The sequence below is a fragment of the Ceratina calcarata genome, unplaced genomic scaffold (assembly GCF_001652005.2).
Source record: "Ceratina calcarata isolate Rehan_Ccalc_2016 unplaced genomic scaffold, ASM165200v1 scaffold329.2, whole genome shotgun sequence".
Lineage (NCBI taxonomy): Eukaryota > Metazoa > Arthropoda > Insecta > Hymenoptera > Apidae > Ceratina > Ceratina calcarata.
In genome coordinates this window covers 530,910-555,494 of record NW_017155624.1, presented here as the reverse complement: position 1 = coordinate 555,494, position 24,585 = coordinate 530,910, and the positions used below count along the sequence as shown (strand labels likewise).

The window sequence follows — 24,585 nt, the reverse complement described above, 5'->3', positions numbered from 1 at the left end:
GGAAATGCGTTTTTCTAAGATACATAAACTTTTGGGACTGACTGTATAGCCAATACATCCTTAAGAAATAAGAGATCGCTTCGCGCCTGTCCGCGGCCACGGAACAAATGGAAGATCGCAATGATACTCTCTCTCTCCGTCTCTCTCGCGAGATGAAAAAGTCCATTATTGCAACTTGAAACATCCCACCGTAGCGTTCGCCTGATTTCTTCCTGAAGACATGAAATAATGTCTAAGCGTTTTAACCAGAGTTCCATTTCATTATTGCGTTAGTTATCCATTACGGTCTTCAATAAAAACTTGGAAATTCGATCATTCTTGTGGGAAACTTAAATTTTTACACTTATAAACTCGATGTCCTTAGCTAATTTCATATTGTACGTGCTGCCTTTCACCAGGGTTGCGAAATTAATGTGTTATACGAACGAAAAGATAAGAAGTATTAGGAAATCGAATGACGATGTTCGACTCGGAGTGCACGCGTTCAGAGAAAATATCATACGGCCGTAGCGTGTCATTATATCGTCGTTAAATCGGCGCGGAGCGCGCGGTCTTGATGCCGCGGTGTTTTGGATAACGAGCCGACTCGTTCCTAACCGAGGGGTAAAATCGCGAACGAATACGGAAGCGGAGGCGCGCGCGAATCGGCGTCGATTGAGGTTAATGCAGAAAAGGGAGCCAATGCGGTAGGGGGCAGGGAGGGGAAAAACGGGTCGGGTTCAGTTCGCCTGGGTGGCACGGGTGAAACGAAACGCGTCTCCTTCAACTCCAATAACAATGCATTCGGATTCGGTTCGGTCTGGCCGTGGCGAGAAATTTTACGTGACACTTTCTTTTTATGGCATTTTAATGGCTGCTAACTTGCACCGCGCCGTTTACGTTTCGTTTGTTTTATTTTCTACTTGTTACACCGGGCCCTCGTAATTCTCCTCTTAGTTAACCGCTTTAGGGAGGGGGGGAGGGGGGACCTTTATTACCCCTCGGCCGAAAGAGTATCCCCTCGTCGCGCGTTCGGGAATACGATTCTCGAGCAAACCTATCACCGAAGAAACTAACACACGCGCCCGTCTACTTGCTTCGTTTAACACTAGAACTTCTGCGAGATTCATTAATCCGCGTTACACGCCAGCGTTAGAGGCCGGAAACAGAGTTTATAGCAGCGACAGGAGCCAACGCGGCGTATCTCATTCTTACATTATTGTAAACGATTCGGATCTCTCGCCGCGTGTCGCCGTGTATTTAACGACGAAATAAAATCATGGACGAACGCGTGGGGAGCCTAGGCGGGACACGGGCGAAGATAAAAACATCGTCGGGCGTGCGATTCTCCGACGGGGTTGCGCGCGTCCTCTCGATTTCCCCCGGCCTCGGGAGCGGCACTGGCGCTTTGACTCCTCTTTAATTGCGCGCCACGCTCGATCGAGACCGGCGAGCTAACGTTTCCCCGTTGCGCGTTAATGAGAGGGAATGCTAAAACGGCCGCGGACCCGGGCCCATTTAACCGCCAAAAATTGCGGAATACCCCGGCGAGAACCTCCCGGATTGCGCTCGAAAGATACATTCGAACGGCGTTAATGCGTTCGCTCGTCTCTCTCCTGTTCGTCGTACGGTGCTATAGTTTCTTCGTCTCAGCCACCGAGCGGTATTTAAAGGGGAGAAAAAAAGGGGAGACGTCCGGAGTACCGGTGATAAGCGTCTAAAAAAGATCCAAAACCGGCGCCGTATCTACCGGAGGATATTAACGCTCCTCGTGACCGCCCACGTATAAGTTCGTACCCAGTCAAATATTCCCCTTCCAGCTATTCTTCTTTTATGTGTTAATTAAATGTAATTAAAAGGTGATCGATACCTAACATGACTTTTTATACTAAATACAATTTTCTTAATAAAATATAAATAAATCATGTAATATCAATAATTAACAGTCAGATACGAAATTTGCATATATAAAAATTTTCAAACGAAACGAAAATCATTCTTCCTAATTGCTGTTTGATTTCTATTTCGCACCGACCTTTCTCGGCGACGTAATAAAATCATTGTCACCAATCATTGTCGCCTAACCCAGTGACCGACAGAGAACAGGCGAAGGGGGCGAGAGAGCATGTTCGCGGCGGCAACGAGAGCCGAGACGGAATTGGGGGACGCGTAGACGGTTGGGCGGATGCGACGAGTAATGTGCTTCCGGTTATTGAACGCCGTCTGAGGGCTGAAGGGAATTTCGGAGTTCCGCTGCGCTCTCGCCGAGTCTCCTATATTGCACGGGCACCTGGAGCCGGGCTCTCGACGCCGGCACACGCGTTTGTCCGCGCCCTGGACGCCGTCCTGATTAAACAGAACCGACGAACGGAAACATCTGTCGGCAAGCTTGCTCGATTTTCGAAACGTTTACGGACAGCCGTGCTCGGGGTTGAAAGGCGTTTTGTTGAAATATTGGCTTCATTTCACTAATGGACATTTCTGGGCCTGATACACGTTACGTTTGAAAAATTGTTGTTTGAAAAAAATTATTCCTCTCTCTTGATGATTTTCTAGTCGACACTGCAATATCGTTTGCCCCATAAAGAAATGTTCGCTTTTATAAAAAGTTGAGGCGAAAAGGATTGGCGATGAAGATGATGAGAAAAAGGGTACGCAGGCAGAAAGGAGGGCTGCGGCGCGGCGCGGCAATAAAGCAAACGCGCGGTTTATCAAACCGGGTGTTTGCTCAATAATAAAAGCCACCGGCTGCGGTGTGTTGTAACGCGGTGAGACGAATTATCGGTCTGTCGTAACAATTGCTGCGGGCTCGTCACGTGGAATTTTACCTATCTCTATCCAAGCTGTAGTTGCAACGACTTTAACTGTTCAAACTTGGTTTCCTAATTTAATATAGAAGGAGCCAAATTGAGTTAGGAAACTGAGAGACGTGCGAAAGACCATCAGAATCGTTCCTTCAAAATTATTCTAAATGTGGTATAAAATATTTTAGTCTCATTCTAAACAATTCCAATCGGGCATAAAAAATAATAACGTACTGTCTATCTTATCCACGTGAAACAATTTGGAAAAAGAAAGGCATGGTCGTTCAATAAAAGCCCGGATCTACCCGTCGGTAATCCATAAAATCGACGTAACATCGTTTCTAAGACGAGGTTAGTTCGCCGATAGAAGAGCCCCTTGTTCCGCGGCTTTACGTTGTTGTAAACATGGGAGACTTCTCTCTCTCTCTCTCTCTCTCTCTCTCTCTCTCTCTCTCCCTGTATCTCTGCTTCTCTCTGGCCGACTGAATACACATTTAATTAGAGTCGCTTCCGACCACGGACATAATCGTAATATGATAATTATACGGTGGATTCGTGTCGCTACCGTAAACCATGAAGACGGGCATAAAACACGAAGATAGCCGAGGCTGGAGCCTCACGCGAAATACTTTGCTTGATTGAAGCTGCCGCTCGTGATCATCAAAATATCTCTTCGCAATCTTCCCATATTATATATAACACACATTCATATCATGTGATCGACTGTTTCATTAACTGTTCTTTGAAATCATTAGTGTTTATCGATTCTAAAGATCTAATAGAAGGTCATTTAATAAAAGTGTCAAATTAAATTTCATCGCTGCGAGTCTACGTTTCAAAGTTGCAAAAACCGAGTGCAGTTTGTGAAAAGATAGCAGTTTTAAAAAACCGGGAGCACAGCTTTCTCGCTCGCCTCCTGTGCTCGCGTCTGTCACTGGCCACACGCAATCCGTTCACCTCGCACGCCACGTTGCTATTACAGGCTGACCACCGCGCGTGTACGCGTATCCCTTGAAGAGGACCGACTTGCGATGCGGTGGCCAGGAAAGCCACAGATCGGGTAAACATCGCTAACAGGTGCATAGTCACAGTGGTTCGTTTCACGTCTGACCGAGTCAGGAATCTCGGCTAGTAAATACATATTCACGTTTACTTGTTTCCTGTGGAATTATGCGAGATCTGTTCACGATGTATCAAGTCTTAATGCCACATCTGAGATTTCTTGGTCGAACGGTCTGTCTATGTGTCACGCTTTCTAACTCCATTCCCTTTAATAGAAATATACTATAAGTGCGTACGTGCAACGACAAATTGCTGGGTTTCACTTGACCTCTGAATCGGCGACGCGCTCTCTATCCTCCGCGCCGTGAAATCTGACTCTGCTTCGAATCCGTGAGAGGGACTGGATGCATGTCACATTCGAAGTCATTTATGTCTGACAATTCCGATTCTAAGAAAGTTTAAGCTTAATCATTTTCGCGAACCCTTAAGAATTCCTGATTTGTGGAAATCCGAAGAGCAAGGTGTACGCGGTGTGAGGAAATCTTCATATTCTCACGAGAGCCGAGGAGAGGTCTCAATTACCGGGGGACGAAACCGGAAACGGCAACCGAGTCTGTTATACGGCGTCGTGACGGTCCATTCATCCGTCCCGGTTGCGAGTTGCGACACGAACGCGAAACCCTCGACCGCTTGCTTTGCTTGTTCTTCCTATATACAAACATACATAACGCTGCTGCTCCTCTCGAGAACTCGACCGTTCAATTACGGTCTTTATTATTAGCGTGCTACTCCAGTCGCCGCTCATTATGCCGCCGCTCTTCTCTGATAACAAAACGCACGGCCTGCCAATAATTGGCCGTTTATCTCGACACCCGGAGTCTGACTTCTGTTCCCGATCTGCATCGTCCAATTGCGAACCGATTCCTTGTCCGCAAAGGAAACGTGAATTTATTCAACATTTCGTAACAGTAAAAAGGTTTTATTTGTTCTACGAATTTCAATCACGAATAGTAAATAATTTGCTTAATACATAGATCTGTTTTTAATAATATGAAATGTACACTCTTGATTATATAAACTATAATATCTAATTATATAAAAAGCTACGTATTGGAGAAAGTTACTACCATTCGTGAAACACCAATCATATACAGGAAGCCGTTTCGCTCATTTGAAAACCCATACCGTTCACCGTTACCTTTTGGTAACGTCTCTCCAGCCAGGAAAGGCTCTCTTCCCCAAAAAGTGTACCCGCACGCGGCGTGAATCTATATTTGATCACTCGTGGGAGATAGAGAGACGCGTGGCACCGAACTCTCGACCCAACTCGACGCCTACCCTTCCCGTTAGTAGACCGGCGCGTCTTTCTTTCGGCTTTCATAATAATTTGCATCGCGCGGTTCTCCGTTCGTTAAATATGAATGCATTTTATGGAATCCATATTCCCGTAGCAGGGCTGCTCCCTTGCCGATTCGAGGGAGAACGCGTGACACACGGGTGTGGCAACCCGGTTGAATATATCCCGGACGCGGACGAAATCGGGTGACAGACGGCAAACCGCATGTCACGGCCTCTCCGGTTCGCCTTATCGCGCCTCTGTATCGGATACCCACCCTCGCCTAGGGGTTGCGGCTTCGCTGACGTCGAGGTTTCTCGAAAATTCGCGTTTCATCGCCCTATCGATCCTCCAGTTCAGAAAATCCTTCCGCAAGAGAATCATTCGTCCTTATCTTTAAGAGAATTTTTAGGATCTCGCTAAAGTTAATAATGAGAATAACGTAAATTTCGTTTGGAACGAAATAATTCTTAATGACGCTACGAACGATGGGTGACTTATGGTTGGACGTTGCTATCTACCGGAAGGAACCTACGCGAGCCCTCGATTATTTTTCGCTAATGAACAACACACGTACAGATACAACGAGTGTGGGGCTGGGTGTCACTGTCCACGCTTAATGCGATCGCAGCTCACGATAAGATGCGCTTCGCCTCTCGGCAATCGTTAGCGTGTGTCCGGTACGCACGCGCCCCGGCTCGCGAGCGCGTGTGATAAAAATTCGCTCGACCTCTCGTTAAAGTTGCGATTCGCCCGGCCTACAGGATGAATATTCAATTTGCATTGTAAATCCGCCCGCCCGGTATCGATCTCGCCGTTTAGGACAAAAGTAGACGCTGTTGAAAGGTTGTCCGATGTGCGAACTTATTTCAGAGTAGGACTCCGCGTTGGAATAACATCTGTACTACTTTTATGTAATATCACCTGCGCGAGACAAAAAGCAGTTGTTTCGTTTCAACAAGAAATAAAAGAAAAAGCCTGATAAAAAAATAATTGAACAGAATCGCAGGAGATCGTCAATGAGATCCTCATTACCGTAATTCCATGGATTAAACGAGAAGAAGAAAGGCACGAAGGACGTGGGGAAGAGTGTACGCGATAGAATAAAGGGGGACGCTCTCATCGAGGGGCTAGCGGAGGGCACGGGGGAAGCGAAGGTGGCCTCCTTATCCCGAGGGAGACGAAGGCGACACGGGAAACCAATTAGCCGAGGAACGCCGCCACCGTACGACTAGATATGAGTTCGAGCGTGTTCGTAGCGTATTCGCTGTTCGGGTTCTCTCGTTGGCTGCTGTTATCGTTACCTGCGAGGCACCGTCGACGCGGTACCGTCCACCGGCGTAGCTTAAAATCCTCTCCTGCCAGCGAGACGCATCCCCGGTGTTGAGATATCGACCACATGCGGGTCGAACAGTAACATTCAGTTTCTTCACTCTCTCTTGTTTTTTATCTTTTTTTTTTTTCATTCGCCATATAGACGTTCCTTCGCACAGTGCCTGTTGAATAATCGCGACTGAGAATTTTTTTTAGAGACTTCTCGGTTGATACGGGTTGTTTGATAGAAAAGAATATTTCATTGTAATCATTTGGAGATTTATTGTTTTTAAAAAAGGACCAACAATGAATGGTAATATATTTAAACCGTAATTCGTTTGAAAAGATAATTTATTCGAATGGTGATGGGCTCGCATGAGAATGAAATCTGAACGAGGAGAGGATCACTGGGACACCGCGTCGACGTGTTTTCGTCGGCCGCGACGCGGTTTTTTCCGAACGAGCGCGATCATTTGGGAGTCTAATTTATACGGCGGCTAAATTAAAACGAATGCGTCGACTGGACGCATCTGCAAATCTCTGGCCGGGTCTCGGCGAGAAGGAGTCGCGTCTCGCATGCATGGAGGAGGAGGAGGCGCGGTCCGGGCCACGAACCACGTGGAGAAGAGAGAGACCCAAGTATATTGTGATTAGGAAGGAATGTTGATTAGATCCATCAGCTGGTCGAGCGTTGGCCCCCCTATCCTTCCTTTCGCTGAACCTTCTTGAAACTGTTGTCTGACTGACCATAAGCTTACCTCGTCTTTAGGTCTCGACGAAATTTTCCTAACTTCGATCTTGAAATTTATTTATATTTCATATAAAACGTACGTAGATTATATTCTGTAGGCTGAGAATGAAAGTATTGAGACAATTTTTCTCCTGGTTATAATCTTGTCTGTTAAATGATTTACATCTTCGACTTGATTTCGTATTCCATGGAGGTAACCGATACACGAGGCGATGCCATGACGTCCCCCCCAGTGAACAAAGACAAAACATTACATACGACACACGTGGAACGTGAACATCACTGTAAGCGAGCATGACGCGGAATGTCAATACATAATTGTCCAGGCGTTCGTCACTCTCGGAGCTGTTGTCTTCGACCGTCGCTTCGTCGACGTTACAAAAATGAGAAATTCATCGTTAGAGAAAAAGTTGGGAAAGGATCGACGTATTTGCTACGTTGCAACAGTCAGGATTTCAATAGAGCGCCAGTGCAGAACGGCAGGATTTTACGTAGGTTTTCCGGCGGTCGTAGGTGGGAAATTAACTCGGCGCAATAAACGTCATCGGCAAGCTGCTCGTTTTGAAATAATTGAACCCAGGATCGACGTGCACGTGTCCGTTTTATTATTTATAATCGTGTTCGCGATCAGCTCCGATAAAATGGCGTTGATGGATCGTAATGGCAAATGGTGGACCGGTCTACCGCATTGTTCCAGAACGAAATTAATGTTCGTACAGTTTCCTCAACGCATTACATTAAATCAGTTTGCTTGGTATTACATTTAACGACGTCTTATAGAATTTACTAGCTTCTAATTCAACTCGGTACGTCATAGATAAGAATTCAAGGAAATCATAAAATAATTACACGTTACATTATTGGGCGAACGTCATTAGGAGAGTCTTTGCGATCAGCTCGTAAGTGATACGTGATCTCGTACTCCGTACAAAGTTTGGTTTGCTATGATTTATGCACTTATTCAAGATTTGCCTTGATAGGCGTGTATTTACAAACTGTATTTCCGGTATTATGAATGTGGCGCTAACAGAGGTTGGAATTCCATTACCGGGGAAAACGTAAATATAATTGTAGCGGCGCTGACATAACGGTAAGATAATCCGTCGAGCAGAGGCGCTAGCTCCGCAATAAATCGTAATTTATGATCGCGGGCAGCCGCCGGTATCTTCCAGAGGAAGAGAGACGGAGATTCGAGAGTCGAAGCTGCCAGAGAGGATGAGACTCCTTCCTCGCCTTTGTAGCCCGTCTCTGTTGTACGCGAGCGCGCGGCGGACGATCGTTTCGCGTCTCGCGCCCTCGACTCTCACTATCGTGGCCAGCCTTTGCGCCCGTTTCTCCGCCTCCTCTTCGGCCAGAAACGACCTAGACGGCCGACATCGAGCCTGTCGACCTCGCACCATGGCCACACTCGAACTCTTTTCTCACCGGCATCGCTTTTTAGTTCTATTTGAAATAATTACTATGCTTCCTGTCCACTTAGGGATTGTATAAATAATTGATCTTGTAGAGAGATTTCAAGGCGTACGCATTTTGAATTAAATCCTAAAAACGATTCAAGGCTGAGATTAGAGAGTTTGCGATACGATGATCTCGTTAGCGATTAATGCGTTTTCAATGGTTGCTCACAGATTAAAAGTCGGCGCCTGGTCGGTTTTCTCCGGCACACCAATAAATTAATTGCCGAGATTTACGTATCTTGCCCGTAAACCAGTCAGCGAGACTAATGCCCGGCCGCTAATTACATAATTATACAGCATTATGTTACGACGACCAATTAATACGTGGGTACAATGACTCGGCGCGAGCGCGTAAGTCATCGGCTCGCGATCACTCGCGTCGATAACGGCGCGTCGCTTCGGCCATCATCGCGTCGGGATTTATAATTTATCGGTCGCGTGTTCCCGCCGCTGTTTCCTGATCATCCGTTCACGTTCTGGTTTCACTTTCTGACATTTCCAAGATTGTACATCTTCCCGCGCCTGCCGTTTACCGTAGCTACGTTTCCCTCGAAAAATGCTGACAGCTGATTGCACCAATTCGAGTTGTGAAAGTTTAAAGAAACTGGTTTCTGCATAGAAACGAGTCACTTTGTGTATAATAATTTCATAATTAAGAAAATTGTTTTTCCTTTCGTATAATTTTCCTTATACATCGTGTGAAGATATTACTATATTTGAATTACAGTTTAGCGTACTTCTTGAATTGAGAAGGACGTCGTTCCTAATCGCTTCAATGACAGGTCATCGATCAATTAAGGGTGATCGATCATCCTCGAGTTGCAACGTATTGATTATACTTTTCATCCATGCACTATATCCGTTAATACAGCTTCATGCAGCATGATTAAATAAGAAACAATTAAAATACAATTTTCATGAACCTTTTAAATTGACTCGTTCTTTAAAAATTCAATAATTATTGCAGAAGAAATGTTGCTCAGAAGGAGCTATCAAAAGTACAAATATTTTTTGCAATCATCTAAATATTCGTAATAATTTCTATGCCGTTTGAAATAAAAAAAACTCCGAACGTTACATCGCATCAGGCGCTGTACCTCTCACCCAACTCTTGACCGTCACCCACGTGACGCGTCGGCTGGATTTCGTCATCGATCACGCATCGTCGCCAACATTTTCTTCCGTCACGAAACGAGACGGAACGCCTTTTGACCCAGTGTTTTCCGTGACGGTGGCGGGGGCGGAATCGGTCGACGGGTCACGCCGGAGGCGCGGGGGTGGAATATGAGATGCGGGCGAACTGATTTATTTAAGGGGCAGGCCAGACATCCGGTTTGTCGAATTACGCTTTAAGAGCGTCTGTAGACACGCGGAGTGGCAGATAAAAACGCAGAGGGAGAGGAATACAGGTCGAGTAGGGAACGAGAGAGATGAGAGAAGAGGCAACGAGGTGGAACGAGACCGCGTCAAACCCGTTGACCCGTTAACCGTTTATCATTGCATCGACACGAGTCACGCACCCCGGGCCCTTGGCTGACCATTTAAAAAACGAAAAGAACCGCAGGGACTTCAGTAGGAAGTGACGTCACCGGGAAGGTCTCACCTCTGAACGGTGCCGTTCATCTCTTATATCTAATATTCATCCATATTTTTATGAATTAAATCCAATTATCGAGACTATGGATAATTCTTATTATTGATAATATTTGTTTGGATTTGTACGAAGACACGGTAGATTACAGGGAACAATGTCGATTTAATCGATTCCGTGGCACGTTAAGATTAGACTCGACCGCTGGGTCCGATCATTGCCAGACAAGATGATCCTCGCCTCGTAGGTGACAATGACAAGCATCGCCCTTTGTTTCGTACTTGCTGCTAGTAGGAAGCAATCCAGCGACAACCGATGCATTATTAATGTCCCCTCGTTCGCTTGTTGCCGCTCTTGTACTCGCTCGGCTCGACGTTATACGTATATATGTGTACACGTACGTATATCCTCTGCGTGTCCGGGGACGAGTCGATCGCGGGCCCCCCATCTAATGAAAATTAAGACGTCCCGGACGAGAATTATGTGAAATTAATTGAACCGTACATAACTGGCTCTCTATTCAATTCTCCCCGGTGCTAAGCCAAGATTATTATTCATAACAGAGACAACGCTGATATATCGCGTTTATTCTTAATTCTCGCCGCGCTCCGAGCTAAAATCACCTTCGCCGTGTTATCTATCATTAGGACATTAATCACGCCGCACCGGCGCAGCGCAACCCACGTGAAACCGCGAGTATTAGACGCGTGCAGAAATAACGGTCGTGTATGCGTTGAAAATCTTTATTGGTATCTATTCTCCACTCCGTGCGTGGAATATCCTATCCACCACTTTCTTCAGTCTTGCTTTCTTCACTTCACATGAAATCAGGAATGATTTCGTATTTTATTCATAAATTTTTTAATGCGTTATGAAGCAACAGCAGAAAATGCATTCAGGGACGATATTGTTGTTTTTTTTTCGTAACATTCTCATTGATTCTCGCATCTTGGAGGCGAACGAGAAGTCTCTTCGGAACGATTCTTTCATCGTCGACGACCCTCGTACGCCAGGAACGTCCTATAGATTTGACCGTGTAACGATTTTAACCAGATACGAGAGCGGCCAATCGGAGGGGAAAGGGAGAAGACCGGAGTCGGTACATTATCGCGAAGATGACGCCTATGACAGCATGTGGGAGTAGCTGTCACTCATTGTTGCCCCGGCAGACGTGATATATCCAGACATTTCGCTTCGTGATACCGACCTGCCTGGAATTCTTATCCTACGACCCCGGGCCACGATCGATACCGTTACTTGCTTTTCGCGTAAACAACATTTCCCTAGACTTCAAACGTATCTCGGATGATCCGATAAAATTATGATTGATCATGCGTATATTCGATTTTTAAATATTTTATCCAAAATGAGCGTTTCTTATTCTTACATATCTTTATTACATTATGATGAATAAAGAATCGGTCGATTATGTAATATTAGTCGCAGTAAGGATTATTCAATGTTTTTTTTTTAATGTAAATACGAACTCAAATTTGTACTTTGGAGCACCTGCTTTACATTGTAAACATTGCTACGTGACTTTTTCCACTCATTGCGCACTTCGTCTCGTACTAGTCGCTCAGTCCTTCGCGGTAGCGGTCAGTGAATGGTTCGTGTTTCTGAAATCGGGTTTCAAGTAATGAATATCGAAATTCTATCGTAACTATTTTAATTGTGCATCATTAAAGTGTAACATATAACAAGTTATCGAAGACTTGGCTGTTCACTATAACGAATTCTCATTGTAGAATAGAGTTGCCTGCTTATCAAGGTGAGTAACAGTTGGACACGGCTCCTGCAATCAGAAACAGAACAATTATATAGGCCCGCTGTCTTAGTCCTTTGATATTCCTCGCACGGGGCGAGCCCGGCAATTTGCCGTGCGCGTATTTTCCTGAACGGGCAGGTTCGCGGCTCCGTGATTATCACACGGCTACATCCGCGGAATAAGCGAACGGGCACGGCTCGCACGGGCCGGGAATATTCAGCGGTCGGCGCGAGCCTCGATTCGTAGGACTCGCGCGTCGTCGAATCGTTTAAATGCCGTGGGCATTTTCGAGGAGTGGTACGTGTGCTCCGCCTTTAATCGAGATCGAAATCGACGCCGCGGCCCCTCGTCAATGCTATTCCGTGTAACTATCTACGGGAAACGATATTGCGCGCATATACTCGAAACAACCCTTTCGAACGAACGTGACGTGTGGAGTAAGAGGCAAGATAGGTTTACCCCGCCCTGAGAACGATCGTGTCGTGCGATTCGCGTGGTGCTTGGTTTTACGCTGCAGATGCGTGTGGTTTGTACGATTGTGCGTTGTTTGATGGTTTGTTTGTTACGCTCTTTGCAGAGGCCACCCTCGTCGTCGCTGTCGTACCCTGGTGCGGGTGGTAACGACGACGCACGTAGTCCCGGAAGCGGGGGCACGCCGGGACCCCTCAGTCAACAAGCGCCCACCAGCCTGGACTCCTCGGATCCTGGTGAGTAAACGTATTTTTTTAATAATGAAGAACATAATTCATAAATTCATAATAGTATATTCAATGTTATTTATCAGCTTGTTCTAATTGTTTCCTCTGAATCAGATATTACGTTCTTCATATAAATATGTATATACATGTGTAGCTTTTTTTAACGCGGCGCAACTTCGGAAACCGAAAATCGGAGATGTAGAGAATAATTGACATGATGTAAATGAAGTATGACAAAGCGGACAGACTTCAATGCTATAATGGAACGTTTATCGAATTGCTTATCGACTCGATCGTGAGAAGCGTTCGAACGGTTGATTCGATGAACGCGGAACGATCGGCGAAAACCCGTGTCTGTCCCGTGGAGTCGGTCGATTTTATTCAGAGCTTGGCGTGCTAATGACAATATCACGCGACGAGCGTCGGGCTTGATGACAATCAAGACGCGACTCGTCGGGACCCCACGGACCTTCTGCACACCCTTCAAATTTTACGAACACCGACGCGGCCGTCTCAACACTATCAAACCCGCGGTAACGCCACCATCGGGGCTAATGAGCAGCCCGTCCCATTGGCGTAATGCTTTCCACATTCCCTCATTTTTTCATAGTTACAAATCTTCAAATTTATTTCGAGATTAAAAATTTTTTTATGTATTGCAATTGGCGTTGCAGATTTTTCCTCGATATCGACAGAATCGTGGATATTCTCTCATGAAGCGTCTAATTTTTTTTAAAACACATAATTTCACGTATTCATACAATTAAACATAAAAAGTGAGGGAGGCAAATCCTTGTATTTTCGTATATTTTTAATTTCTCACGTAAATGAGAAAGCAAGGCTTAATCCGTGAGGGAAAGTAAAAGCTTTGAGCGCGAATTTTCTTCAATTTTCTTCAATTTTCATTCCGGTTTGCCGGTGGAAAAAAGACGGGAGTAGAATAACGTTTTACCGCGGAGGGACGCGCCAATGGTTAACGCAGTCGGGTTCAGTCAGTCACCGAGGGTACACAAGTTCACGACACCATCCCATAAAGATTCATTAAGGTCTGCCGTCTCCACGTTCGCTGGTGTGTCGTGGCAGGCGTTATAGAGCCGCGTAGCGTGCCAGTTTGTTGCGTCTATACACACACTTGCCGGTATATATATGCATATATGTACGTGCGCTCGTCTTCTCAGTTTTCTGCGTGCGCGTGTAAGTACACGCCACAGTCAAAACGGTTGATCAATAACAATCAGAAGCGTGCGTTGCTCCGATAGTAGAAACTAACCGAGGAAACGGAGTACAGTTTAAGCCAGGCATCATCGTCCTCGATTGGAATGATAGCGAGATGATAAGACGTAATTGCATGTTCGTGGGTGGTACAATATGTACTTTCACATGCTTCGTGATGCATAGTCTGAAAGCAATAATTAGTACGGAACCAGTGTTTATTTGCTTGAATTATAATTAAGAGATTTGCCACGTTTTATGAAGATCTTTCGAATGCGCATAATTTCCTGCGGACTGCAGCGCAGTAAATGTTACTTTATCTTCAGACTAGTATTACTCGGGGTTTATGGAACGGAGCTAGTACGCCAGGTACTTTGCACGTTCACCGATGATGTCAGAGATTCTTCGCGTTAAACGGCCGCGATTGCCGGTCGCGTATTTGTCATCGGGCTTTAAAATTCATCGCATGAGAAACGAGTGGTCGGTTCGTGACGAGATTTCGATCAGTGCAAGAGTGCTTTACGGTTACGTTCGCGAGTCGCGGTCGCGCGTTCGCTAGATATTAATTAAACCGGCGCTAAACGGTAACGCAACACCCTTCGGATCAAACGTCGCTTTTTCACCGCGATCTGCACGGAAACGCTCCTTATCCGCGAGCGTATCGGAGTCACTCCACCGGGAAATATCGCGATCGTTATCGCGTTACGACTCGACGGGAAAAGTATGAAATCAGTGGCTTGTCCATCGCGGTTCTTCCTCGATCCTCGCGCTTCAGCGCGAGTTGATATCGATTTGCATTGCGATTGAATGAAACAGTCGTCGCAACCTCGAGGGAAAAGAACGGTCTTTCTGTGATGTAAAAGACTGGTCATCGGAGTTAAAAGAAATTGTATGAATCATCCGTTCGTATTTTAGAAAACTATTTTTTCATTTCCCAGGGAGGATCGACACAGTCATATCCTATCGAACAACTTTCTAAAATGCATTCATTATCGGGAAGGAGCCATTTGTAGAATGAATCAGCAGGCACTGAGAGCCGCTGTTAAACGTTGTTCAGCGAATCGATTCCCCACGGTGAACGAGGCCGCATGCTATTCTCTCGTTAATCCTCAATTACAATATTGTTTATACCTTAAACGAGCCGAGGAATCGCGTTTCTGGAAAATCCTATCGACTTAAATTGCACACAGCTGTTTTTCCTCGAGAAAGAGAAATCTAAAATACATATTCTCCATTCTATGCCTCCTGGCGCGGTTGTCAGCTTTTTTTCGCGAGGGAACAAGAAGTTTCTTGGTCTCCTCACCCACGCGCGCGGGACGATCGTTTAGGTTCGGGCGAACTCTCGTTCCTGTCCCAGTTAACTTAACCTAACGTCCAGATAGCATCGTGTTCTCATCGAAGTTGTCACCGTGGGACGAGCAGGCATTTGCTCGGCGCCCATCCTCTCGGGGCTTTTCTTCCTTGTGTCGCGTCGTTTCGGCCTGCGTCTATCGGGCCTTTTCGTCGTTTCCCTCCGTGGTCCGTGGGGCTCGTTAACGTGCCGGCTTGTTTGCCGTCAGATATCATCTTCGACGGCCGGTCTCTGTTGCGTTTGACCTTGTCCGCGGCCGTGGAACCTCCGGTTGGACCTAATTTCTGTCGGAGAGGGTCCGCATCGCTGGATCTGTCCCATCGACATGCTCGTTTAACCATCGCTATTCGTCTAGGAAGAAATACGACTCCGCTACGAAATAGCGTCCGTGTTTAGCAACAGCAGCCACTTATCACAATTTAAAAATGACAATCATACGAGTTTAATAGTTAATTAAATTCTTAGGAAATTTTGAATAAAAAAATTAAATAAAATTATTACAACGCTCGACAAAAAAGGAAGTTCCTTTCTGTATAAATGAATAACGTTTAGTCATGGAGCTGAAGAAATTGAAAGTAAAAATTTGGATTTCTTTGATTCTGTAATGAAGCTGTCAAGTTTTTAATTAAGGATCGTTGTCTTTTACTACGTGGTTATCTCGGGCCGCGAGCGTGTATCGATACACGCCGTCGGGGCGGAATATTTTTCCAGGACACGCTGGAAACGCATGTCAGCGTCACGTGGGAAGAGCGCAGCCCGGGCATTAACATATCGTGTCGCAATCGCTCGCGGATAAACACGTTCGTTCTCCCGTGGCGTCGCGTCGAGGCTAGAGGAGATTCTATCTCATCTATACGGCCGGTCGATCGCGATACGTCCTCGATGAACAAACCGTTCCTCCGAGGCTGCAAAACGGCCTTTTCTTGTCGCTCGCCGTGAGAACTCGTCAACTCGTAGAAATAAAAACTTGAAATACTTGGAGCTCCGTTCATAGTTCGTGGTTATGATCATCTCCAGAACTTGCGGTTTTCATTCAGATGCGATCGGTTTGAAATAAAATTCTTGGAAACCTTTAAGGACGATTGAGATCGTAAGACACAGTCGCGTGTCGAAACCCTTAATCACCCGTGAAAGAATGACGCGATCCTTCGTATTCGTAATTATTTATCGCGATACTCCGTATTCGTTAATGGAGCTATTTTCGAATATTTTAAAAGGCTGGAAAAGTTTCCACTTAGCCGGTTCTGAAATACTTAGAACGGGATTCGTTAGCTTGACAAGACGTCGATCTACGATCTAAAGTAGCGAACAGTCCTGGAAACAATCTCCGGGGACGCGCTATCGATCCCTGTATCTGGCGTGAGCGCGGCATCGGTCCACGGTTCCCTATGGGAAGGGTTCCTCTCCACCTTCGCTACGGATCGTTTTTTCCAACGATCCTCCGGACTCCGCTTGTGAGTTAGATCGACCCTCTCGATTCGGCAGGAACGAGTCCTGTCAAACGGAAGAGCTGCTCTCCTGCCATGCCGCCTGGCTCCTCTTCTTCCTCTCTATTTCTGGTGTCCCTTCCTCTAGTAACAACCTTCTCCGAGTCGCCGGACTTTTCGTGCCGCTTCTTCCCAGTTCTTTTTCTTTCTCGAGATTCTTAATCGACGGTCCATCGACTCTGTAGTCTCTTCGGTGGACCCCTCCCTGTCGAACGGCCCCCTTTCTTCCTCCGCGTCGTCGGAAGACGGTGAAAAAGCCTCGGAACCAGATATCCTCCGGTTTCTGACAACTATCTGGCCGAACGCGGTTGAAGAGAACGCGGACTGGTAGAAAGAAATAAATGAAGAGAGGCGAGAGATACAAGAAACCGGGATATAAGAAGGGGTTTAGGGGGCGAGAGGGGCGCGCGGAGGGTGGGAGCGTGTTAAAGCCTGTACGGGGACCAAAGATCACGAGGAGAATTCCTGGAAATCGGCGCACGTGGGAGAGGAAGCCGGAGGGGAGTAGGAAGATAGAAGTAATGAGGCTGATTCTCTGTTTTCTGTGTTTTCAGCGAGCGGCGCGGCGGTATCGGTCGGTTATCGGACCGTTCTTCCTTTTTTTTTTTTTTCTTCTCCCCCCTTTTTTTCCCCTTTTTCACTCTCCGCGGCATCGTCTTGCCGCCATCTTCCGCCTCCGTGCTCCATCGAACAGCCCCCTGCCCCCTCTTCTTCCTCCTACGTTTCGCGTTTCCCTCTCGCGGCATAATGAGGCTTTCATGTCGTGAACTCCTGCTCCTCGTATCCCTTTTTCTCCAACCCTCTCGGTGTCCCACGTGAAATCTCGTCGAACAAGGGCTCCGAACGCCGCGCCAGCTTCCTCTCCACGCGTCTCAGTTAGCTCCCTTAAAAGATCCGAAGCTCGTCTGTTTCATTCAATCTGTATATAAAAATCTGCGTCAATACATAATCTTACGAGTCTTCCATAAAACAATCGTTACGCGCTTATCTTCGCCTCGATTCCGTGCTCCGTCTTCCGCTGTTCGCCGAGACAGACCGAAAAACGACGATAAACTTATGACGGCACGTGCGTCAGCGCAGATGCGTTCATTTTTACTGATACGAGAGTAGAACGAGCATGTGCGTAGTAAGTTATGCAGAATATACAAAGTTTACGAGGCGGTCCAGGCGTCACGACGACATTGAAGTTAATTGACACGTTAATGAACAATAAAAGTCACGCGTCAGTGTACCAGCAGCTATCGGCGGCTCGCCCGAACCAGACGGACGGTTCGATAGCCGTGGAACTTCGCATTAATATTACTGTTTACTACGGATTTTAATCGGGAATTTTTCCCGCCGCGCTCCGTTCCTTTCTCGCGCCGTCTGTCAGGGTTCATTGATTCGAACAAGTATACGAGATATATCGAGCTTCCTCGCTCGGTTCTCGGTAGAACGTTCCTCCCGGAGCTGTAAACGTTCGCTTATCGTGGCACCGAATCGCAACCACGAATTCTTTACTAAGTGGATTCGGGATTCCTGTAATTTCCCTTTTAATCGCGTTCCAGTACTTACCCGTCGCTATATCATTCGTTCTTGTATCCGTAATTTCGCTCTTTGTCCTGTTGTCGACAGAAATTGCTCCTAATTTCAAACGATACGACAAACGTCAACGTCCGATGGACGATTAGCAATAAATTCGGCGAAACACTGGATTGTCCTCTCGCGATAGCGCGATTCTCGCGTGGCCGGCTAATAAAATCGGCAACGGGACGGATGAAAAAGTGACGCACGAGAGGATCGCAGGTGAAACCGACGATGCGATGGTCGGGTCGGTGCCGGCCGCTCGATAATACGGCTATCGATAGTCCGGCTAGATTTGGCAATCGCGCGTAATTGCGCCGATATTTCACATAAGCGGCTTAATTGATTTTTCTCTCGCTGCTCGGGCCACGCGCGCTTCCGAGAGAGAAAGAGAGCACGGTGGAGAGCCGTATTTACGAGTATTTTTAAAATAGCCGGAATATACGGACGTTTATTAGGATGCCGATGAAACGGGCCGCGTGAAGGTAAATATTCTGAAATTTGCTGCTCGCGAACGTACGCCGATAAATAATGCAGCCGGCGTGTGTATTTAGTTTTGTTAATTATTGCCGCGGTTATCTGCACGCTCTGGGGGCCGCAGGAACACGCGCACGCGTTTCCACGATACCCAGGTAGTATCGATATTAAAAACAAGCTGTCTGATTAGTCTGCCGAGTATTCGATTTATTGAAGAAATTTATGAAACGCAAGTAGAACAGACTAATGTTGTTTATGTTAAGAAGTATCTGTATTATACAAGCGAGATATTTGTTAAGACCCTAAACAGTTGAGTTTAATAGATAAATATTCATTTGACTTTTTTAGATTTAATGTCACTTCTAAACTAGTTAGTTGATACAGGTTTAATTATCTAACATTCACTTATTAATTCGACTCAGATTAAATAGGTAGTCTTTCCAATCATTATATGCTTATTAAACATGAATTGCAGTCGACACTTATGAATTGCAAATGATGCAAACGAATAAAGTTAATTTAGGAAGAATTAAATCAGTGGTGAGATTATGATTAATGGTAGGAAAAAGCGAATGGGAATGAACAGGCGATGTGCGTGCATTTATTTTGACCTTTTATTATTTGAAATATTTGCTTATTACATGAAATTCTTAGGTTTTTTAATTAATTCTTACGTGTTGTAATGTTTCTAGGTTTAAAAATATTTCCTAACATTCTCTGTAATAAAAAATCGCGGATCGTCGAGGATCGAGACTGAAATATTGAGCAAGGTCGCGTGCTCGTTCCGCGAACGTCGACCGATTTCGTGTTTCGCGATTCTTGTGCGCTTTGTTGCGGATCTCCGGTTCCGAGAAAGGAAGACCTCCGTGTCCCTTGGCGCGTGTACGTTTGATTAACACACAATGTGACAGGCCCGTAGGAAAAAGAGCGCGCGGATCGCGCGTGTGTCATCGATTCATTGACGACGGACAGTCACAGGCGACACTTGCACCTGTACGTCCCGCGACGCCCGACGTTGCGTCGGCCGTCTTTGATCGCTGTCCGCCGTTCTTTGTGAAGTTGTGGCAAACTCGAGCAAAACGTTACAAATGATAAAAACTCCGGCTACGGCAAGGACTTCTTGTCAGATTCCGAGATGAACTTGCGAGTCTTTATTCTTAAATTGTTTATAGTACATTTTTGTGAAATCTTAAATTACTACGAATAACGTTTTATGCAAACGTGGTAGGGTTCGATTGCTCGGCTATCGTAGAACGCGGCTAGAGAAAGATTTGAAAACACTGGGTGAGGGAAACGCATTCATCCTCCGTTCACTCGGGTAGCACGACCAGGCTGGTGGTTCAGGAACGGCGAGCAATGGATCAAGGCCCGAGGCCATTTTTCACCGCGACAAAGCGTTTTCTAATGACGCCGGATTAGCCTTGGCGATCGGGCAGGATCACGCGATCCTCGCGGCGGAAACCCGGCAACGAGCGATCTGTCTCTGTAATTTATTCTATCGCGGTTGAGCACCTCTGACCGACAGCTGTTCCAACCACGTAAGATAACCCAACTCGGCTGGCCTCTCTTGTTCTCGTTCTCTCTTTGCTCGCGTGCGTGCCTATCGACGTGCAGCAGAGTTCGGGATTTTTTCAAGTCGTCAAATGCTCAAATGGCAGCCGCCGCCTAGTTCCCTTTGATTGTCTTCTCGGAAGCACCGAGATTCTTTCTTCCTGTCAGCCGGTTAGCAGATCGGTCTCGAATTACCGTGAAACTCTGCCATGGGCCCTGTTAACGGCGTTCCTCGAAACGTCGAACCATGGAAACTAAATGAAAACGAGGAACATACTGTCAGTCCCATTATGATTGAGAATTAAGAAAGAGATTTTATACGAGTGAGACAAAATGTCTTATGCAATTATTATATCAAATAGTTCTTAATTCTTGAACTCAATCTCATTTCTGAATTTTGACACACGACGAGAGGTGAAGTATCTGCAATCTTCTGTTGTCATAATTGATTCTTACGATGTGACAATTGACGGAGCGATAGCTGAGAATCTTCTTCGAAATCTAATTGTTTTATAGTAATTTCAACGTGTCTATTCTTGATTCTTAATTACGTGGAGAGCTGTTCGATAACAACCGCGAGTGACCCATTTCTTGAATTCAGTATTTTCGAGTTTTTCTAGTTATCGATCGTATCAGATAATTACTATGCCAGATAATCGTCACAAAAACGTTAGAAATAGTTATAACATCGTGGTTGTTGGTAGACATCTCTGTTTCATTAAAAGATCAAAGTAAAAACAGTTGCTCGTTTTTTATCAGTTTTGTCCAGCCTATTTCCGCGCGTTTTCCGTGTGCATCGCGACGGCAGATCGTCGTCGAAGATGCGTGTTTTGCCCGTTTTATCGTATGCTAATGAGCCGTAGCCAGTGACGCAGATGCGGTCTCGCTATTAATATAATTAGCATAGCGAGCGCGGGGTTATGCAATATTTTTTCCCCCGTACGGACGCGGAGGAAACGCGAACGCTGTCTCGTGCGCACGCGAGTTTTATATGGTAATTAGGGAATCGATTGGAAACGCGAACGCTCTCGCGAGAGCGTGATTGCGATCGGCGCAGCCTGGAATCGTTCGCCTTACGCTCTCGGCATCGACGCTAATTAGAGTCGAAATCGGAAAATTGACCCTCGCCGGCATCGGTACATCGGTGTTGCCCTGGAACCGTCCGCGTTGCCCCCCCTTCCGCTGGAAACAGAAAACGTTCGGCGACCGTCTGCTAATTAATTGCGCACGCGAAACGTAATGCAAACGTTGTTACGTTGCATGAAAATTGATCAGCTGGGTGGAATTTAAAAATAAGAATAGTTAAATGATGATAAATGACGATAGGAATGAATAATGCTTTACTTAATTAGTAAAGTATCTCATTTGTTCCCGTCTGATCAGAATTCATGTATATCTACTTATGCACGTGTAACAAGATTATTTCCGCGGTAGAAAAGACTCTGATCCCGTCTTGAAATACTTTGGCAAGCCTCCCGCTGCCTCTGGTTCGCCAGAGTTTAGGGAAGGCACCTTTGAACTACTCGCACGTTGCTCCACCACGTACATACATACATCTCGGCTAAACAAACAAGTTGCACACTTACTCCTCTCCGATCGGCATCCAGCACTCCCCATCTTTTTCACACGGCCGGCGTGGATATTCGCGCGGGCAAACATGCAAGCGTGGCGCGAAAACGCTTGACGAAACGCGAGCGACAATAGAGGAGGCTGTTGCAATTGCATTGCTCGGCGTGGACGACGCGTAGCGATAACGCGGCCGCGCCGCCGGCTGGACCGTGTCAACGCTCTCCCTTTCTCGACTCGTTACACAAGAGGGAACACAGGCAGCCAAGTAGGCAGCCAGGCTGGATCCGGGAGACTTTGATTTAACGATTTCTTGCGGTGCGCTCCTTTCCACGCGCGCACTGTTCCACCACGGTGAGAATCGTCACGGATACTTAAGACGCCCGCTCGTAAATCGCGGCCGACTCGAGGGAGTCCTCGCGACACCTCGTCGTAGCTGTATTCTTTTCTGGAGTTTATGTCCACGGTGGCAGTAAAATCTTATCCACTCACGGATACCAGCGAACGACGTCCACCGAATCGATTTCTTTTCTTCGCCGTACTCGAGAACTCGTGGCAGTCCAAGAATGCAGGCGGCGGCGTTTCGCTAAGAGAATAGATTTTTAACATTAAAAAATTGATTACGCGTTCTCGTTCTTAAACGAGAGACTCTCATAAATCATGAAATCTGTCTTCATTCTTTCAAGAGGTTCGATTTTATGAACTAATTCAGATAACTGCTATCTCCAAGTTCATTCAAATCTTGAGAGAAACGCTGTTCATCCGTATTTCATTAATCCTATCAGCGTTCACGAGAGCATCGAAGAAAATCAGACAGATCAGATAAACGCGCGGTCCCGGATCTCGAAAAAACGGTTTCCTCCGCCGGGTTCGTGGTCGATTTCCGGCGAACCTTGGAGGAACCGGCTCCCGAGGCGCAAACAGCATTTCGTTCTAAGAGAGTCTGAGTCGCTCTAAGCTTTTCCGCAAGGATTCACCGGGTGGGCAGGCAAGCTTGAGTGGCCACCCCTTTTACCCATCGTTCTTTCTCCCCGCTGCCTCTTCCCTGTTCACTGAACGGTGTTCCCGGAACGCGGAAAGAGCCCTATCTATGCTTCCATCTTGCGTCTGCATTCCTTGGGGTATTACTCGGACGGGCGTAGCACGATTTTCCACGAAGCTTCTTCGCGAAGTCTCTCTCTCCTCCCTCCGGTCGGATCCGCGGCTGGCCCGTAGACTCGTTCAAATCCCGATGCGGCCCCGGGAACAGCGCAAACCCATTACGGATTCATCGTGCGCCATTAGCTAATTCTTCCCTGCTCTCCTAACGTCTTCCTTTCGCCGCTCCCTTTTACCGTTCCCGTTGCGGTTTCCCTTCGCTTCTTATACGCTACCCCTCCGTCCCCCGCGCCGTTCACTTTCGCGTATCTTATCCCAACGCTCGCTCCCGGAGGAGCTCTCCGTCAGCTCCTAGGACCCCTTTCAACGACTCTTCTTCGTTGCTTATCGTTCCTCCGCGAAACGATTCGACGATTTTCAAACAAGAATGATCTTTTCAGTAATTTTCGTCGAGGTATCGTTCCAAAATGCGGTCTTCCTGAATTTTATTTGAACGCCCGCATATCCAATACGTGTATCGCGAAGAGGCTGTTACGAGCGAGGGCGAGAGAGGAAGGAAGGAAGCCGCGGCTCGTAAAGATGCGCGATGCGGCGCGGGTAAACTCGACTCGTCTCGAGACGCACGCTTTAGCATTCGTCGGAACGAGCGAGGACGTGCCAGATTTTCCATCGCGTGCACGGCCATCGAACAAAATTGCTTCGCCTCGTGGAGGAAAGATCGGCACTCGGGCGGCGGGACGAAGGGTGGCGAAGGGGAAGAAACAGGGAGGGCCGAATGGCGAGAGAGAGAGAGAGAGAGAGAGAGAGAGAGGAGACTCGCGAGGGATTGAGGCACGGCTTCGTGCGCATTCACGATGGAACGAAAGTGCAGTCACCCGGAATAAACGAGGAGGAGACCCGAAGTTGTTGGTCGAAGTTCAGCTAGAAAGAGAAAACGGGAGGAAAAGTGAGTGAGAGAGAGAGAGAGAGAACTGAAAAGGAGGGGTTGGGAATGAGTTTGCGTCGCGGCGGTGATGAAACTTTGCCGTGACGAGAAAGAGGGGTTGTCACGCCGTTCGCCTCTAAAACCCACCCCTTCGACCGCTCCGCCGCCATTCCTGCCTCCCCGCGAGCCGTTTCTGCCTTTAAACGAACACCACCGTCGTCGTTGGTCGCGTCACGATTTTTCCTCGATTCGCTCCTCGTTCCCTCGCTCTCTTCTATCTCTCTTCTTCCAGGATCGATGTCCTTCGGATTCGTTCATCGCTCGCTTTCAATGGAAAATTGCTAATCGAGAGAAGTCTCGGGGATCTCTAGTTCTTCTCCCCTTTCCATTCATGTTCTTAAATTGGAACGGGATTCAAATTCATCCTTTCCACTTGTCTACAAATTTCAGATCGCATCTTATTTTACCATAAATTCTGTATAATGGAGTGACGTGCAATAATTATACCGTGAAGTATAATCAAACAATGAATAAAAATCTAATATCTGACGAGGCTATCTATCGGAACAATGCAATTTTATGTGGAGCATTGAAACTTGGATGATTGCCGGTCATCGAATAGAGCCGTGGGATCAAGCACGGGGCCAGGTGATCG

General features: G+C 46.7%; 1 protein-coding gene across 5 annotated transcripts in view; it reads left to right on the top strand.

Moving 5' to 3' along the window:
• The window catches only part of hth (Meis homeobox homothorax), a 427,894-nt gene that overhangs the window by 138,109 nt on the left and 265,200 nt on the right, over window positions 1-24,585 (top strand). For all 5 annotated transcript variants that reach the window (XM_026813411.1, XM_026813410.1, XM_018024365.2 and 2 more), the window contains one exon: window positions 12,580-12,709. In XM_026813411.1, coding sequence (XP_026669212.1) covers window positions 12,580-12,709 — 130 coding nt within the window. The remainder of the gene's footprint in view (window positions 1-12,579; window positions 12,710-24,585) is intronic.